The sequence below is a fragment of the Diadema antillarum genome, unplaced genomic scaffold, assembly GCF_040938485.1.
Source record: "Diadema antillarum isolate AM-2024a unplaced genomic scaffold, OU_Dant_1.0 seq00001245_RagTag, whole genome shotgun sequence".
In the NCBI taxonomy this organism is placed as follows: domain Eukaryota; kingdom Metazoa; phylum Echinodermata; class Echinoidea; order Diadematoida; family Diadematidae; genus Diadema; species Diadema antillarum.
The window spans coordinates 1-20,383 of NW_027272032.1; the positions used below are offsets into that span (position 1 = coordinate 1).

General features: G+C 36.5%; 2 protein-coding genes across 2 annotated transcripts in view; one reads left to right on the plus strand and one right to left on the minus strand.

Moving 5' to 3' along the window:
- Positions 1-627: 627 nt before the first annotated feature.
- LOC139745251 (dipeptidyl peptidase 4-like) lies at positions 628-3,963 on the plus strand. The gene is made up of 4 exons (XM_071655653.1): positions 628-687; positions 2,163-2,235; positions 3,074-3,147; positions 3,816-3,963. The coding sequence occupies exons 1-4, from the start codon at positions 646-648 to the stop codon at positions 3,918-3,920; spliced, it is 294 nt and encodes a 97-aa protein (XP_071511754.1). The 5' UTR covers positions 628-645; the 3' UTR covers positions 3,921-3,963.
- Positions 3,964-13,109: 9,146 nt separating this feature from the next.
- The window catches only part of LOC139745253 (1-phosphatidylinositol 4,5-bisphosphate phosphodiesterase delta-4-like), a 74,606-nt gene continuing 67,332 nt past the window's right edge, over positions 13,110-20,383 (minus strand). Inside the window, exons 17-21 of the mRNA XM_071655655.1 lie at positions 20,271-20,378; positions 19,309-19,370; positions 17,662-17,788; positions 15,936-16,085; positions 13,110-14,934 (exon numbers count right to left, since the gene is read on the minus strand). Coding sequence (XP_071511756.1) covers positions 14,846-14,934; positions 15,936-16,085; positions 17,662-17,788; positions 19,309-19,370; positions 20,271-20,378 — 536 coding nt within the window. The 3' untranslated portion in view covers positions 13,110-14,845. The remainder of the gene's footprint in view (positions 14,935-15,935; positions 16,086-17,661; positions 17,789-19,308; positions 19,371-20,270; positions 20,379-20,383) is intronic.

Genomic DNA, 20,383 nt, shown 5'->3' on the forward strand with positions numbered 1-20,383 from the left:
TCTCAGTTAGAATAGGGTTAAACCATCCTCAGTACATAGAATTGCTACAATGCTACTTTTAAGCATCAGTGCGTATTGCTTGTGTAGGTAACAGACTTTGCCCTTCTAACAAATTTGGAATTGAAAGGTTTGTTGAGTTAATATGATGTATGAAACCGAATCTTCCATTTAATGTAATGCTTCATGATTTTTATTTATTGGCTTTTGTTTCAAAATTATCTTTATGTTTAGTTTTTGCTTTCTTCCCGGACAAAGTTAATATTTGTTACATAATTTTAATACCAAACAAAAAAGTGAAAAGAATATTCCACATATTTTTTTTTTTTTTTTTTTTTGAGAGTGACTGACTAAGATTTTCTGTGAGTAGAGACTTATAGCCTGATCTGGTTGACAGGTATAACTCTTATTGATTTCTCAGATGATTTCAGGTGCTCAGTTGATTTATCTCAGGAAAGAACAAAAATTGCAGTAGTTTTAACTGAGGGAGTAATATTACATCTTTTGTCATGAGGCAAAGAGAATATCAGTTGAATTGCTGTCACGGAGATAAATTTTACATTGTACATCATGGTTTTCATCGTTTTTCGTTTAACCTGTGTTTTTATGTTTCTCTCTCCAATAGATTCAGTCTACACAGAGAGATACATGGGCCTCCCAAAACCCACGGATAATTTGCAGGCATATAAGGTGTGTATGGATCAAGTAGACAACTTTTGAATTGATGTGCATTTATTCATCAATTATTAAATTTTCAGTACGATTACATCCCTTTCACACACATCACAAAATTTTTCATGGTTCAAGTATAATGTCTCTCGACGTCATGTATGAACTTTCATGGGAATGTACCTCAGAGTTTTTAAAAAAAGAAAAGAAAAACTAACCCTGTGTCTCAAGAACCCCCCCCCCCCCCCCGTATTTGTATGGACAATAACAGTTGGATTTTTTTTTTCTTGGGGGGGGGGGGGTCCGTATAAATTTACTGGAAATCTATAGTACATGTACTTGTGTCCCTTCCATAATAAAGAAGATTACAGTTTTCAGAAACCCGTTGAGGACAAATCCTGAGTATACTCTGGCAAGCGTCTATGGGAAATGCCTGTTGTAGCAAAATCAAATCGTCCTCAACGGGTTAAGGAGAGGTCTGAATTACCGACCTCTACATAAATACCAGCGTACAAAAGGAATTTAATTTTCATGGTTTCACTCTCATGATAAGTTTCTGCTTTAATGACACTAAGAGATTCTCATAGAAATTATTTAAAAGACTTATGTTGCTCCCCCCATGTTTATTCAGACATTTCTTGTACGTTTTGTTCCCTTAACAATGGAGATTAACCTGTTGAGGACGAGTCCCGAGTATATTCGGGCAGGTGTCTATGGAAAATGCATGTTGTAGCAAAATAAGTCCGTCCTCAATGGGTTAAGAATGAGAGCCATGATCTTGAGTGATATCTTGAAAGAATGACATTCTTAGAGTGATTTTAGTGAGTTTGAATAGTATTTTGTTCATATATTTCCCCACCTGTGGAAGACCAAACATGTTTGGCACCATTTCTTGGTATCTGTGTTGTGATGTAGGCAGTTTTACACATGTAGTTGTGTGCTTCGACATGCATGTATTATAACATTACTTCTGGGCCCCATTTCATAAAAGATGTTAGGATAGCAACTTTTGCTGGAATGGCAACTTCCAATAGCAACAGCCAATCAGGACACTGGATTCTTGTCATTACTATGACAATTGCCATTCCAGCAAGAGTCGCTATCGTGTCAACTTTTTATGAAATGGGGCCCTGATCTGTAAATATTGCATAACGTAATATAATTTTCATTCTTGAAAGGATTGGCCACAACTCCAGCCTGCTTGCTATTGCTGGGTCTGGTTTACCAACTGAAATGTTCTTTAACTTCTGACTATTTTGTTTTTGTTTTTGATGTTATTATTTGGCAAGTAAATTTCATTTCATTTCATTCCAAATTTCATTTTCAAAATTCTACTGGTGCTTAGATTATAAAAATCATAATATTCCATGAAAATAACAACAGTTCCTACAGTATGTGACTCAGTGTTTTCGTGGATTTACCTTTCTTATGCATTTAATTTTGTTTTTTTTTTTTTTTTTTTTGTCTCTTTTTTCCCCTCTCTTTGTCCCTACCAGGATTCCAACTTGTCAGCACATGCGTCCTCTCTCCATAACACAAAATACCTCCTTGTCCATGGGTTGGCTGATGGTAAGAATAAGTTTGCTTGTCAGGTCATTGATATGATCTTTATAAATTTAGTACTAGTAACATTTGTGTGATTATTTTGAAGTTTGAGCAAAATTAGACATGTAGAAATGGCCATTTGATCGTCTGTTGGCATGGTAACCTGCTAGGAATTTGATGATGTCATCTGTAGGCCCTATAATGGTACCAGTATATCACTTTCGTACAAATTTGAACTATGCTTTGTATTCAAATGCAAAAACTGACTGTAAGATATGAGATTATCATAAATTTGAGGAGATCTACAATATAACTTGTGTTATTATTCATTCATAACATTAAGTGAATGCAACTACTGCTTATTGGTGTACACTGTACAGCAATGAATATAGAAATAATCAAGTTAAAGTGCAAATATTTCATACCACTATGTAAAAAGTGAATTATCTCTGTGTAAATATATGTATCTCTTTGATCTCACTATCTATCTGTGTCTATCTATCTATCTGTCTATTGGTCTGTCTGTCTATCTACCTTTCTATCTGTCTGTCTATCTATCTATCTATCTCTATCTATCTTTCTATCTATCTGTCTATCTATTTGTCTGTCTATCAATCTATCTATCTATCTATCTGTTTATCTATCTATCTATCTATCTTTCTATCTATCTGTCTATCTATTTGTCTGTCTATCAATCTATCTATCTATCTGTCTATCTCTATCTCTATCTCTATCTATCTATCTGTCTATCTATTTGTCTATCTATCTATTTATCTATTATCTCTCTATCTCTCTCTGCCTATTTTTCTATCTTTCTATCTATCTCTCTATCTATCTATCCCCCCCCCCCACCCTTATGCAGATAATGTTCATTTCCAAAATTCTGCCAACTTGGTGAGATCACTGGTTCAAGAAGGAATTCCTCACCAAGTTCAGGTAAAGACTTTATACTCCCAAGCCTGTGATTCTTCAACTTTACACCAGTAGGGGTGCAATGCATAATGAGAAATCAATTGTGAAGCATTTTTTCAAGATGAAGAGATAATGTTTTAGATACAAACTATACAATATAAAAATTTTGATGTATCATAACTCAACTCTTATTTTCCCTTAATGTCATTCTGATATATTGTGCATGTTGTGTCTTACATAAAAGATTTGCTTTATTTCTAGATTTTAAATGGAACATGACCAAAACAATCCATAAGAAGTGAGAGCCTGTCAGAATGTTGTTTTAATTTCTGTTGACTTGAATGTTGCAGTTCAAAACTAGTTCCCTCATTATTTCCTTGATTGAACTTTAAGACGATGCAAAGTTACAATGCATTTAGACTTGAAAACTGTTTGAGATTTCCATTGCACATCCAATGATACATGCACATGCATATGAAGCTGTTTGCTTTGTGACAAAAAATATTCCCTTTTACCACTACTGTCAAGCATAAATTGTTATCTGTTGTGATGTATGCATGACGATGAAACTAACTTTAAGAGTTTATACTACTGGACTCACTTGTGTTTGTGAAATTTGATAATTATTATCATAAAATCAATTTGAATTGACAAAATTTGCTCCAATATTTGTGTTGTCTCCCCTCTTGCAGTATTATCCGGATCAGGACCACGCGTTGCCCGACCCTATGGTGGAGAGGGACCTCTACCAGACGCTCTCGGACTTCTTACTACGCTGTCTTGACCTCAAATGCTGACATTAGACCCCTCCCCCACCCCATGCCCTCTCCTTGTTTCCCACTAAACACCAACCCCCCCCCCCCCCCCCCAGCCACCAACCTTTCGTTCCAATGTTCCCTCCATTTCACATACAGTACATCCCTCCTTGCACCAAGGTTCTTGAAATACACCCTATATTTTTGGCAAAGTCTCCCGCCTTTATTGACACATCCCTTTAAAAACAGCTGCACAGATTCAACTGAGGGATGGTGTCAGGTTCTTTTAGTGTTTTTTGGTTGTTTCCTTGTTTTAGCTCCTTGTTTGAATATTATGGGAGAGGATTTTGATTCTTTTACACGTGGAAGTTGTAGCCCTTTCTTGCAAGCTCTCTATTTGTAAGTCCCATTACACGTTTTGTTCCTTCATGGCAAATGGTGTCACAGCAAAACATGTTTCCACAGCAGAAAAACGTTTAGCAATTTCACTGCCTTTCTTACTTTAGAAATGTAAACATCAATTCAATATCTTTTTCACACATTTTTATGCATAAGATGTAGCATGTTTCAAATTTGTATGAGAGAAAAGCATCTATTTTTCTCCTTGCTTACATCAGAAGTGTATGAGGTAGCAACATAAATTTGAGTTGTTACCAAAAAACAAAGCTTTGAACATCAAGCTACATTGTACCCAGAGTTTGGTTTAACAACCTATCCTCTGCCTTCCCCCTAATTGGCATCTTGCAAAATTGGGCCACTACTTTCATGTGTCATTATCTTCTCTTTTTTTTTCACTCAGCTTCCATTTTTATTATGAAAGTCTTACAATTTTGCTGAAATTCCGGGCTTGCCTCTGTTTGCTGTCAAGCACAGATAGTATCAGTAGGTAGGAAGTACATAGGCGAGTGTTCTGCTTTTTTTTTCTTTTTCTTTTTTCTCATTCCATTACTTTTAACAGATGGCCGGGGAGATTGACAAAACTAACCATTTTGCTGAAACCCGTTTTTTAGATGATATGTACTGTAGTAACAGATACATTCCCCCCCCCCCAAGAAGTTTTATTTTAGCTGTTTACCTCTACAAGAAAGTTGTCATATTGATAACCATGCCAGAGCATGAAATCAAATCATTATGGATGAATACACAATGTAGTTTTCTGCTGAGGAACTGGGAATCGACGGAAACAAGGTAATATGAGTAGGGCTGTGCACACAAGCTGAACACCAATTTGCCCATATGCACATGCTCGCACACTCCACACACCTAACGCATTCATGCGCACACATGCTTATGCAAACACACACACACATACACACAAACAAACTTTGCATTATCTCTTTTGCGTCATGATGCCATGTCGTGAGGATCTACACTAGATTTTCGTATTCTGTCCTTGTCATTAGGACCACCTGACCATAGAACCTTCTCATATATAGAACAATGAAACCTCACTATCCTTTCGACCATCTCCTCCCTCTTTCTACACACACTATGATTACCCCTTTTTATGATTTCACTATACAATTTTTATAAATAATCTGAAAAATGAACAGTAGACAAGCTCTGTCTGTGGAAAAAAAAAAAAATCAGTAATTAATCAGCCTTATCACCAAATTTTCATTGACATGCCAGTGAGAGGGAGTGAAGAAAAAAATCACTGTAATTTTGGAAGTTACATCAGTTTTAATGTTCATGTGATTTCAATGATGTGCAGACCTGTAAAAAGTTTGGCTTATTATTTCTTTTGATACACTGTGTATATATTTGATTTGTAGCCCTCACAGTTCAGCCACATGGAGGTTGTTCCCACGCACACTGAAAAACAAACAAGTTTTTAGCTTTCGTTTAATTAATGTCATATCCATCATTTGTTGAGAATAGTTGGATTTATCTGCAAGTTGTTTTTGAGTTTATGCTATTCATAAATGAATGCAGTGTTTGTATGGAGAGAAACAGGAACAGTATTAGCAAGAGATGCAAGCTTGTGAAAAATTACTCACGAATTGGAAGTAAGACTACAAAATATTTTGTGTCCTTGCAGAGAAAAAGAGAGCTAAGAAAAAAATGTAACTGTGCGAGTGGATAAATTGTATGATGTTCTTTCTATATGGTGAAGGGCATATTGATCCAAGATGAATTGTGGGAAGTGAGAAATTTGCAAGTTTATTGTAAGATTGTTGTGATCACACACACAGTGTGTTTTGGTTCTTATTGCACATTAGAGAGTGCATCTTCAAAATCAGTTGATTTCTGTTTTATGCACACACCAGGTATGTGAGATTCTACTTGTCATGATAGATGGTACGTGTGGTTTTATCGTCAGGTGTTTTGGGATCACATTGATTTTTTTTTTGGTCCGTTTTTTACGTGGTTGTGTATGGACGATTATGTGTAATATTGGAAATGCTGACATTCCGTTAAATATGGTGTTTTATGAATTATTGGCATGCAATCATGACGACACAAATTGTGAATGGAGTTATTTCCCCTATTTAAGTATTTTTTTTTTTAGAATAGAAATAAAAATTGCTATGTGTATGCATATCCATGGCAGACCGATCAAAACTTGGGCTCTGAAAACACGCTCTTTGGTCTATTCTCATGCCATCGTAGTGATGTGATCGTTATGAATTGGTTTCCTACTTTTGGGATTTCCCATTGGGTTGTTAGGTATGGTTTGCGTTTGTATTTATTCAGCTTTGAACTGTTTGAGCAGAACTGGGCATTATTGATATTTTTGATGTCTTTTGACTCAGAGAAAAGAATTGTCATGGAGAGTTGAAATACCAGATAAGTTGAATAAATATCTACTAGTGTGTGTCTGACAGCAACACACTCTACTACATTGTAATGCTTGTAGGATAGGCTGCTGTTCATAGACCAGAGTGCTAATGTATTAGCAAATTTATGAATACTTTATTCATGAGTACTTACAGTAATAATACGTCCCTGAATCCATCTGTTACCTAACTGATACTTTTTTAGTACTTTTGAGTTCAGTGTTTCATCAGTTGTAAAGTCAGGTAAGACCCAGGTCCACTGTCTTATACTTTAGATGGGAAAAACTGTCATAAAGATGTACATGTAGGCATAAAATTTGAATATAGAGATCAAGGTCTATTCATAGGTGTGTTTTAATTCCAGTAGACCAGTTTAGTGATATATTCAAATTTTATGCATAATATACCTTTATAACAAAGGCTTTCCACAACAATCCCGAAACTTGCCCGAGGCCTATACGATGCTTGCCCAACAAAGCAACAACTATTACCATGCACGGTGCATTCCAAGAACTGAAATGTGTGCATGGACATTTACATGTGCATGGAATAACGTATTGGTCATTAGAGGAGCAAAATATTCGTACCTTTGAGTTTGAATACATTAGGAAACTATCTATTGCCCTGTGATGACCGAGGCATTCCACTTGTACATGTATTTGTGGATACTCGGTCTGTGGCTGGGATCTTTCTTTCTTACTTTTTTCATTCATTGGTTCCTGCCAGTTCAGGCCAACCCTTGGGAAAGCTTTAGTTTGGAATTGTCAAGGACACCACATGGGTATGCAAAATCAACAACGGTTCTTAATGTTCTGTTAAGCATAAGAGCCGTAGGATTGTTAAATATTTGTTTTTCTTAGATAAGACTTCATTCTGTTTGTGTTTGGAATCCAGAGCCCAAACTCTTGGTGGTATCACAAATGTGGTATGATCTGTACTCTGATACTGGCCTGTCATAGCCCTGCCTCCACCTGTTAAAGAGCCATCTACAAGTGATATTTTTGGAATATTCTCAAGTTTTTAATTTATCCCCCTAGCTATATAGATATTAAAACAGGATTTTAACAAAGAACATAAGTGCATTGTAGTTTCGAGAAAATAGTGCTTTCAATTATTTTTTTCCCTTTTTCATTTAGGGGATACATTCTACACGTGCACATATTCATTGCAGATATTTGTCTGCGTTGCTCACTCGGACTATATGTCTTTTTGTGCAAGATTTTTAGTTGTGTATGCATTTGTGATGGTGATACGGGAATTTTCAAATGCAGTACTGTTGTTGTTTATATGATTTATGTGTATGTTCAGTACCAACATGTTTACTTCACATCGTGATAATTTGGTGAATTAAGCCATTATTAAAGTACTTCCAGAAGAAATATTAAAAAAAAAATATCTAAATATATATATATCAAGAAATGTACAGTTGCATAAGTGCTGAAGTTTGTGTACTGTTTGTTATTCACAAAGATGTAAAATACACGCACAATAAACATGTGAAAGGTTGTCATACAAAATGTGTTATCCAGTCTCCTTGATAAAGTACCTTGCAGTACCATACCATACACAGTGTACGTGAGTCAAAATATGCCAACTTAAAATACAAATTTTGTAGTACATTGTACATTGTGGGATAGTCATCTTCAAAGTAATGGCTTCATTCAGGTTCTTGTGATATCCCATTTTCTAAATTATCTGTCTGCATAAAGCACATACCCATCCCGACAGGGCATATAACATCACAAAACAAAACAAAACAAAACAAAACGTGAATGAGAATGAAAGCAGGGGACACGAAGAGTTGTGGTTGGCTGTTAAGATTTATTCTCATTCATGATTGGTTATTTGCCAAGCTGCAGTGGGAGTGCAGCTTAAGTCTCGACTCCTCTTCATGTATTTATTCAAATTCATGAAATTTTCATGTCTTGTTTTTAATCATCTACAACCAGCTCTGGCAGCAGATTCATCTCTCTCTTCACATGCACAAGATTATTCATAGAGCAGTTATTCTGTTTTTGTTCTTCACAGGAGTACCGGTAAACAAAAAAACATTTAAGTACAATGCAAAATTGGATATGATTCATTCGCGTAGAGACTTTGTGACTGGAACAATAGAACAGATTCCAAGGGATGTACACTAACAGTAGCTGTTTACATAACTCATGTTACATACAGGTACACATACATCCAAACAAGACATGTCAATCTATTTCTTGCGCAATGAAGTATCAAACAATATGCATACAATGTACGTGGCTTAAAATTGAGCCAATTACCGTCATCAAGCTGAGTAATACAAAAATTGTGGAAGATGGCCACTCTTAAAGATGCTGCTCAATATTTAACGACCACAATGGAGTGTGAGGGTTACAACTCTTCGCCGGCAGTCAAGATTGCTGTTATTTTTGCATGTACAACTGCTTCAATACTGCTGAAAGCGGTGTAACGCATCGACCTTTTATTCTGAAAAGCCTGTGCCAATTGTGAACAATGGACAGTTCAGAAATTAGCTTTAGGGGAATACCCCAAGTTGACCAATTAAAATCAGTTTCCCTGTTCCTCAGAAGAGTGCAACAATGCTGAGTGAGGCATATATCATGAGAATATTCTACGTAAGATGTGTCAATATAACAGCGCAACAAGGAGTCCGCACTCGACTCTTTTAAAAACACAACAGACTAGATGAAAAGTGACGAAGCTATTTTGTTTGGCTGGGAACCCAAGTGATCTAAAAGAAGGGAAACAAAAAAGAATGTGATTGATATGACCCACATGAAACCAGAATCAAGACTAAGATACAGTGACGGAGATCTCTGCCAAATCAAGTGAAATGTGTGATAAAACCAATCATAATACTCATTACATTCAACTGGATATGTCTCTTGATCATCCCCTATACAAATCATACAACACTCACATGCACAAAGTAACACGAGGAATAAGATTTCCTTGAACAAATAATCTTCATAATGGTAGAAGTAATGTATACACTCATTAATAAATTCACAATATACATAATTGAGAAATTCAAGTTTATGATACAAAATGATGTAATATAAGATAATTATAAAGATTCTATGTTAAAAGTGACTACTACACGCATGAAGGCACCTTATATCCCTATTTCACATCTTGAAACCAAATCAGCTGTGGTGTACTGCATGCCATCCAGAATAGCAACAACAGAGATACAGTCCATCATGGTCATTCTTACCGGAGGAATATATTTCACCATTTTGAATTCTTTTATTTATTCTCCACTGGCTCTCATTTGAACATCACATACACTACATGAAAATAACTAGAAGCATTATGACTTGCATCATAAATTGGACAACACACAGCTTTGGTAAAAAAAAAGAAGAAGAAGATTATTTTCATCTTTTTCTTTTTCTTTTTAATCATCATTTGCACTACAGAAATGGCTAAAATTCAATTCAACATTTCATTCACTTTTAATAATAGTTCTACATTTATCTTGGCAGTGTATCTGTAGCAGTTCATGGATTTAGGCAATTTCTCCCCTCTCAAAGAAAAAAAAAAAATATTTGACCATTTTTTGTATATGAAAAAACTTCATTTCTTCAAAAAAAGTACAGAGGGTTAACCAGGTCCCAATCTCCATTATGACATTCATTGGTTTTGACATACACAGATACAGTAGACGAAAAGATCTCTGGAATGCAAAGCCATGTACACCTATGATAGAATATATTAAAAGTAGAAAAATATCACTGGGCAGTACCGGTGTTTATGATTCAAATGCTGTTGTGTTTGTTTGCCTTAAACCTACTACCATTAGGCGCAACAGTTAGTCATGTCTTAATCATATGCATAGAAAGCAGCACGTATTACATACAATGTAGTCCCAGACAGTTGAATCCATGTAAGCTTTTGTTCAAGTGTACACTGTAGGGATGAAGAACCATGGATTGCAGCACACCACTGTTCATATCGTGCAAACAATCCATTCTAGTGAAATACTGTGAGACAATAAAATGCATAAAACTTTTGTTTTTCTTGCTGACTTGCTTGCATAAATCACAATGGTGCACTGACAACTTTGTTACAAATAACTGCTGACGACTTCTCAAAATTCACCATGATGCGACTGACAACCAAGGCTTCTAAGTTGACCAAAAAGCTAATGGTACACCACATCTATGAACAGACTATCAAGCTAACAGACCAAATTACTCAAAATACTTAACAGCGAAATGAACTACAGGAAAACAGCGATCTTGCCAGATCATTTCAACAAAAACTATGATTTTTCTTTTCAAATTTCCATCATTTGTAATAATAAATCTATAATATTGTGAGCCTTGCTTTTGTCTTCTTAACAAAAGACACCCCTCGTCCCGAAAAAAAAGGCAATGAATTGATCTTGACGGGCCCAATCTCAACATTACGTACCTAATAATTCACACACCACATATTAGCACACGGCGACACATCAGATCACTACTTCTACAAACAATAATTGTGTATGCCTTAGTCCCACATACCAAAATTCATGTGCCAGATGGAAACCTGTTCAATAAATCCAACTCCATCACATAAACTAATAATGCTGTAATATTCACAATCATAGACAGCCTGACAAACAAAACTTCACTTGATCCCATCGCATATATAAAGTTTGATAATGCAACAACCACCATAAATGCTCTCACGGAACTTAAAAATCAGCGTAGTATTCAAATTAAAACATTTTTCATACAAAGTGTAAGTTTCGAGTCAGAGAGGATTATGAATTCTTTGTTGGAAGACGCATAAGTCGACAGATATATTCATTGAATCTAAAACAACTCCAACTACACTGTAAATGACATGTGTCAGCACAATGATCCAGGCATGTGTGACACGGATTTAGCCGATTTGTGATTGTCAAAAGTGTGGGACAAACCCAGAATTTGAAGCATATTACTTGATTTGTCATGACACTCAGTTAAAAGCTTCCTAATAGGCTGGGAGACTGTTATACACCACTAGTAACACACATACTGTAGATGAAACACATTTTGTACATGTAAGACTGGTGTCACTGCAAATGATCACGTGTCATTGACTTGTCAACATTTATGAGCACAACGATTTCAGAGGGAATGTATGGCTAGTGGACATATATTTGCTTTGTTGACACAACTGCAAGAAAAGAAATCACAAATATGTTGTTTATCTATGGTCCCTGTAATACTAGTAGTGGATTAAAAAAAATAATATTCCAAATGATAATACAGATGTTTGATAAGGCTAGAATTGTATCATGCAGGCCAAGTACATTACGTTAAAGGTGGGAGCTGATATCCATAATCACATTCTATGAAAGACCATCAGTGGTTGAACGTGCCTCTTTTTTATTGTGCCTTCTTTTCTCTTTTTTGAGAGTTTGTTTTCTTGGTGAGTATTCCTGAATATTGAAAGGCACCTTATTCATTTGAATACTTGAAAGCCTGAAGTTTATACCTCAACATGCGAACAAGTTTTGATTCAAATCTCCAAATATATGTAACTCTTGGCTCTGTATTGATACACATATATTCATCTTTCTTGACCAAGTCTCCACTACAATACTGTTAATTGGAAATTCATGTTCTATTAGCAAATACGCATCAACTGTGTGACTTGCTAATTATACAATGGAGCTCCACCATATTTGACGATTTGTTTGTTTCTTCTTGTTCTCATTCTATCTTTATTTTTCAAATTTTTCGGGTGATGTCCATTTTATTCATAGCTGAAGAACATATTGTCGCCTTATATTCCCACCTGCCACGCCATTTGTCACAAATACATGACACTCATATGCATATATTTCATACACAGTTTCTGAGTCCATTTTATCACGCATTAAAACTTTGCTTCCCATTCTCCTCATTCAAAAAAAAAAAAAAAAAAAAAGATGTTAAAAACACATGCGTCACATTCTGCAATACACGCAACTTAGTCCGCTTCAATTAGAACAAACATTCACAGTAATGCTATAAGTAGATATAAATGAAAATCAATGGCATGGTAACATACCCATGATGTGAGAAAATATATAAAAACCTGCGATACGTAAAAGCTTCAGTCAACTGAAATTGGTCCATCCACCTCTCTTTGATTTGAAGACGATAAATTGAAAGACATAATTTTTGCAAAAAACTGGAAAGGAATAAAGGTACACGAAGGTACATGGCAATGTGTGCTATCAAAAAAAACAATAGATCTGTAACAAATGTCAATTTGTTAACCTTTTGTAGAAAGTAGAATGTGCCGTCATGAGCGGAAGAAGCTTTGTGGCTGCAACATATGTAGCGTTGAAGAAACTGTGGGGTACCAGTGGTGTTGGGGCTGTCCACCTGCTCAATCGATGCCATGCCTCACTCCAATGCACAAGATGTAGCCACACATTCACGAGGCAAAATGGCATTTAAGTATTTGTTCCCAAAATGCTCATCCTATCTTCCTCTAAGAACAACAACAATATGGCCTCATACTGTTATGCAGAATAGCATGCAGAATAGCACGCACACTGATACACTGCTAACGTCACTGCATAGGACTTAACGGAAACTGGGCATCATTTCATGCCGTAAATTACAACCATTGTAGCCATGGCAACTGCAGTTATAATGGGAGCAGCTAGGCAACGACCAATTAACTGAGAGCATTTGAGTTGTTGCCGTGGCAATGGTAATGTCAAGCAATGCGACAATAATGGCCACACATACTGTTTACATGAAACAGGCCTCGGATAGGCAGCATTAGATGAGTGTAGTCAAATCAATCATAGTGATATATAACAGCATGTGCCACTAATGCTATTCCTGACTTTATGAGAAGGAAAATCCTTTTAATTATCATGCAACAAGAACTTTAAATTGCCAGTCCAAGAGTGCACTATCTCTGTATGAAAGATTGAATGAACTGTGAACAATCTTCCCTCTTCTCTTTCTGAAAAATTGAAGTGATTTTGAACCTTTTCACCACCATGTCGATTACCCTAAATTTGGCAGAACGAAGTGCAATATCCTTTGTTGCAAGAAAACCAAAAAAAAACTGACAAACTGGTTATACTAAGAGATGGTATTTTACTATAAGTTTGAATATTTTTACTACTACCTCTAGCAGCCTAGTGAACAGGATAGAACCTTGTGATAATGTTACTCTAAAAATGTTGAAAAACCCTCATCTTAACACAGACCACATGATACCTACGAGACATCATCAAAAAAGGAGATAAAATATCTAAAAATTCCAGAGAGAATCTCAACAGCTGCTTCTAAATGATGGCAGATCTTGGACATACTAATCGTGAAATGTACAATGATGCACTCGAATGCCACATTTGCATAATCATGGTTCCTTCAATCCCACACATTGATTTTCATGTGGCATACAGTGAAGACTAACAGGGATACGTTCACATTGCACGATGAAAATCGGTTTACCCACAGTATAAAAAGAAAAACACAAAATTCCTCAAAAAGCACACTTTCTATCTACAACCACAAACAGTTCATCACTTAAAATACCTCCTCAAAATACCACATTCCTTACATACACATTCAATATACACACATACGTATATTGTATCCATTAGTAAAAAATTATCAGGTTGGCAAAAAAATCAATGTAATACCATGAGAGCAGTCTTGTAAGTTACAGTTTTACATTCTGAAAGACGTTCTTAAGTTTCTGGCTTGCGACCATTTCCTCATGTAAAGCGATCTACAAATTAGTTAGCTCTAGGACACTGCTAGCATTTCAAATTACATTCATATTCAATGTTTGTCTTCTCCAGCAATGCAGCTCAAGAGATGACACCAGCTAAGAGTGAATTGTTGAGGAGGGAGTAGCGTCAAAACTTTTGTGGGTTCAGCTCCTCCAAGAGACCCTGTAACAATTCAGTGTAAGCCAGTTTGACACTTGATTCCTCTTTGCATATCACTTGCCTTTACATACATAACATATTTTCCATAACATGAGAGGGAAATTACAGTTTCTTACAAAGTATCATGCATACTTGTGGGTCCCTTTACAAGACATTAAAAAAAGAAGGCCTTTTACTGGATAAAAGTAATAAAAACACTATTATTATTTTTAGTTGGTATTTGGGTCCTCTCTCAAATGATCATGGCCGACCTTTTGCAGCTGTAAGTGATGTGACCCTTGACCTGGAGGTCACACAGGGGTCATCTATGACGTGTTGACCATGGTGTGTATGAAGAGACTGGCTGGTAGGAGGTCGTCACCCTTGTCGCTGAGGAGAGGAACGTGGTGGTATCCTGGGATGAGGACAGACAAAGAGGAATCATATTCAGACATTCATGAAATGATATGACGTACATGTATGTGATTACATGACATACTGTGTACGCCAATTCAAGCCTGATTTTTTGCGAATCAGGACTTCCCGACAATGTCATGTTAAATTTGCGATTGTGGAGTACAGTTCTGAACAGAGAAATGTATGCACGCATGTCACATTCTTGTCCAGAACAAATTTAATATTTTCACATCTTTTTTGAATTTGCAAATAGGACCTGACTTGCAAAATTCACGTAAATAGAAACCTCACAAAATGTTAGGCATATACAGTATAAAAACGTATCTTTTCCATGAACTTTGTGAATAATATGTGACATATTGTGGTGAACGGACGCCTTGAATGTTCTTTAAAGACAAATGGCCCTATACAATAAATGTTGTTCATCATCATCATTACCATTATCATACGCAATCAAATTATCTAATTGACATTGCTACTGTATTTAATAGGGAAGTGGAAATCACTCGCTGGTTCATGGGTGAGATCACCAGTTTCAAGTGAATTTGACCATGCAATGACCATGATTCATGATTATCAGTACTATGGCAATGCTTGAGCACTTCACTTTATGCAACTACAACTCATCACAGTAGACAGGATAGAAAGGACAATTCCCAAGTCAAAACACAATCAAACAAATAAACAGATAAATGAATAACCTTTTATTAGACGTCTTCCTTGTGCCTTCTTCAGTTAGGTCTCTCTTTATAGCTGCATACAGTACTTGGTTGTTTTGTTTGCATATGTTCAATGTTGATGCACACTGAATATTTGATGACACTTTGCATGCAACTTTTGATCAGGTATGTTGTATATAAAACACACACACACACACACTCACACACACACACCACACAACGACAACGACGACCATGACGACAACAACAACATCATGATGTATCCAATGGTATGAGAGTTCAAACAACAGAGATTCTGGTCAATGTGCAATTGACTTACCAAGCTGCATGCTAGCGAGGGGTGTGGTGTACTGGGCGATAAACTCGTTGGCCGACGCGCGGTCATAGTCGTAGACCGCTAGCCTGATGAGGGCAAGTTCCGGCACCTTGACCTCGAACTCGAAGACCTGGTTCCAGGTGGGGTTGAAACCTGTATTCAAAGGAAGTTGTCATGGCAACAACATGTGTCAAAGCTATAGTAGCATGGACTACAGTGAAACTCACAAGAGACATGAACCACATGTGTGATTTGAACACTTTGCAAAGTGACACAGTTTTCACGCTTAAAGGGAAAAATTGGTCTAGTTTGCATGGGTCTATACACTTTTCTAATTTTGACCCTTTGGAGTCCCTGGCATAGAAAAGGTTAATGAATCATTATCATGCCAATTAGCATAAACTTTTGACTACTCACATTCTGAGGCATTTGTTAGAACAGTTAACAATAGGGAGGATTTGATTTTGTTTTGTTTTTGTTTTTGTCAAGCCATACTTCTGTTACATGGTTCAACAGTTTATTTAAAGTATGAATACAAAAGACTGTTTTTGTTTTGTTTGTGTGGGGGTGGTCTTTCAGACATTTGTTTTTCTTTATTTTCTCATGTTGTTTTCATCACCTCCATTGATATCCCAGCAGTAGAGCCTACTATTTCTGACTTCACTTGAAGAACCAAGTGTCAAATATCAAAATTTCATGTAATTAATATCCACAGGAACCAAAATTGGCTCAAACATATTGTAATATACTGCCTGGCTGATTCTGGATTTCATTTGGCATGATTTCTGCATATTTCAAGCAACATAGACACTTACGTACATGCCACAACACTTGTTACCTCCGCCAAGGGAGGAGGTTATGTTTTCGTTACCGTTGGTTTGTGTGTTTGTTTGTTCGTTAGTTAGTTAGTTAGTTTGTCCGTGTGCAAAATAGCTCAAAAAGTAATTACCAGATTGGGATGAAACTTGCAGGAAAGGTTGAGAATGACACAAGTAACAAACAATCAACTTTTGGTAATGATCAAAGATTTTTGGGGGAATTTATGAAGGATTTTTGACATTTTGGCAAGTAGGGTCAATGAACTTGGAAGTTCAGGCTGCACGCATTTGAGGTTTGCCTGCGCGCACTAAAGTGCGTGCTCTAGTTTCTGATGGGGCGAGGCGCGCCGTGCAGCTGAGGGTTTATGACGTAACAAAGGCTTCTATACAGGGAAATCTGGCAATTTTTCAGTAGGTGGAAATCACTGATCTCTATGGAAGAGCAAGATCATCGGTGGAAAGTAATTGCTTGGCGGAGGTCTGCGCTCTCGGAGTGCTTTTCTAGTTTTAAAAGAGATTATGAAGTTTGATCCTACAGGGTTAAACATAAATAGCATACACCATTAAATTTGGGAACACAGACAGATACTACATTATAGCCTTCAGCTCAGGTGAGCTAAAAACAAGAAAAGAGCTAGCAATAGAGCCACTCGCAAAAAAAAACAACTAATAATAATAATAACAATCTTTCACTGAACTTCCCACACAAATACTCTAAAATTCTCTCTGATTCTTTCTGATATACATGTACTTCCACAGAGTCTCAAAATCTGAACTACTGTAACTTTTAGAGTATTCTGCTCCAAAACAGAAATGAATATATCAAGAGGGAAAGAGAGATAATATAAGCCTTAGCAGCACGTTTACAAGGTCCTTGTTACGACTATTTGGTGCCTCTCAACTTTCCTTACCATTATTCTCAATAGTCTCAGTCTTAAACTCTTGTTTGCTGCCTGCTCCCCAGACAAAGAGCTTGACGTAGGGGTCAATGACCTCTTTCTGGGACCCTGGCTTGGGAAACTGCTGACCGCTGATGACCTACAGTATACAACAAATGAGCAGAGAGAAACCAGTCAGTGAATTCAGCGTTAAGGATAGGATAGTCAAACGCACGCTTTCAGTTTACAACCATGTGTCTGTGTCTCTGTGTGTTTGTTTTGTTTTTTCTTTCTTTAACCCTAAAAAGGCCGGGGGGGGGGGGGGTTGAATCAACCCCCCCCCCCTCGACATTTTTCGCGTGCGAAATTTTTTGACCGCGCCGTTCTCTGACTTTTTACTTTTAAGTCTCGCGCATCTTTTGACATCATTTTCGCAAAAATCGCGCATACCGTTACGACGTTGCATGACGTTTTATACATGCCTGTCAGACCGAAAATGGCTCAAAAACGTGATTTTGTGTATAAAGTCTATGCAAATGGAGTTTTCTCTTCTTATTCATAAAGATATGATTATTTTCACTTTCATAGGCTGAAACAAATTAATTTTAGCATAATTATGCTTTAAATAGGTTCTGTCATAAATTTTGCGGAAAAAAATGGTAAAACAAAAGGTCGGAAAAACAACGAAATACATAAGAAATTCATAAAACAATATAACACATAAGAAAATGATTTTGATACCAAAAAAAAGTACATTGTTAGGAATGCTACAAAGAATGTTTTCACCAAAAATTAGGATTCTAGGAGCTTTAATTTCTGATTTAGAGCAAAATGTATGATTTCATGCATATATTAGCATAATTAATCATTATGACGAAAATTTCCATTTCTTTTTGTGTAGCTTGGTAGATTACGCCACAGGTAATGCACGTGCCAAATTTCATGGCGATTGCGCGATCGACGGCCGAGATCTCACGGAGGGGTTGAATCAACCCTTCCCCGGCCACACAACACCCAAAAAAGCCCGGCCTGGTTAGGGTTAAACAACCTTCAAAAGAGAGTCAGTCATGTGATATGGCTCTGCTTTCATCATGGTATTCATACAAATTAAAACATGTATGAGCAGTACATTTCATGTGTGCTACTATAAAGTGATGAAACAAATATATTTGTGTAACACGTTAAGTCACACACATGGCGACACACACACATCATTCATGATTTAAAAGAATTCAATTCAATTCAATAGTTAATTTATTTCCATCATCACAAAGAAAAGAAAAGAAAAAGTTGACATAATCCAAAGTGATACAATTTTTTTTTTCATTTCTCTTACACTCGTCTGATAAAGGATTTTTTTCAATACTATATAAAGTATATTATACTTTAGAATAATTGATACACCTGTATTTAAAAGCATTGCTATGGATATGAATATACATTGTATACCATGAATATACAGTAAATCATAAATTTTCTGGAGAGTGAAAAAAAATTTCCATTTTGGCAACATATTCACAAAATAACATTAACCTTGGTATAAAATAATGTACAAACAATGTTCTATTATACACATTAAATCAGCATTTTTGATATTCAAAATTGAGGTTTTTGATACAATCTATGCAAGTTGAGATACAAGATCTTATCATCCCAGGAAGAATAATCATGATGACTTACCGTGATTTTGACACGTTGTGTGTACTGATCTCCTGGCTTGCTCGGGTCAAATTGCATATTGGCTGTGGAAATGACGCAGTAAAACATTTGAGCTAACAAAGTACTCCATACCACTCCTTGTTGGTGAGCTGTCCCTTTACAGGCACCCAGAGATATCTAATACTGTTAAAGCTCCTATGTAGCCTGGAAAGATAAATACTGTATGGAATGTTCATCTGAAATGAAACTTGTAGATAAAGAATGTTCATAATCTGAAATGAACTTTTTGACAATGTAACATTCACATGGCAGTTATGTGCATTTATGACCAGGGAAGGAGCCTTGCTTTCCAGGTTTCCATAAATCATTATTTGTCCCACAGTGGCACTCACTGCTATCAAAATCAATTCAAATGATGAACCTATACACAAAAAGAAAAGACCAAGTTGCTCAACTGACTTAATTTCTTGCCGAGACAGCACACGATCTGTTGAAGCAGCAATGCAAAGCAGCCGTATCTTGGATACGCAATTAAATGTCTACCTCTTATGGTGCACACCATGTAACTTTTGATGGTCATCAAAATGATTCTGACCAGGCACTATGGGATATATACTAAGGATCATTTCTTTCCTACAAGTAGCTGCTGCCTATCATAGAATGCCTGTAAAGCTCGGTAGACGATATTTTCTTGCGTGATGTATAAGAAGCACTCCTAACTTGGGGGGACTCTACGGGATGAAAAAAATATGTGCCATAATTGAGTGTTCACGGTATTTCTCATTCTATTTTAGTATTTTCATTGTTTACCTGATATGTTTGTGATAGTATAATGACATGCGTTTTTAATACGTTTCCTACTTTAATGAAAGTGAAACTGAAACAAGCACACAAGGGAGATAGCAACAAGTAAACAGTGACTCATAAGTGCAACCACAATTGTTGCCGATGGCAACGGGACTGCATCACTTCCTACAGCTTACGTTTTCTGAGGAAAACCGGCTTGAGGATGAATCCTGACTTCCCGTTCTGGAGGAACTTGCCCTGGTTGAGGTCCATCTCCTCGCACGGAGTCTGGAAGTTTAGAGCCACTGTA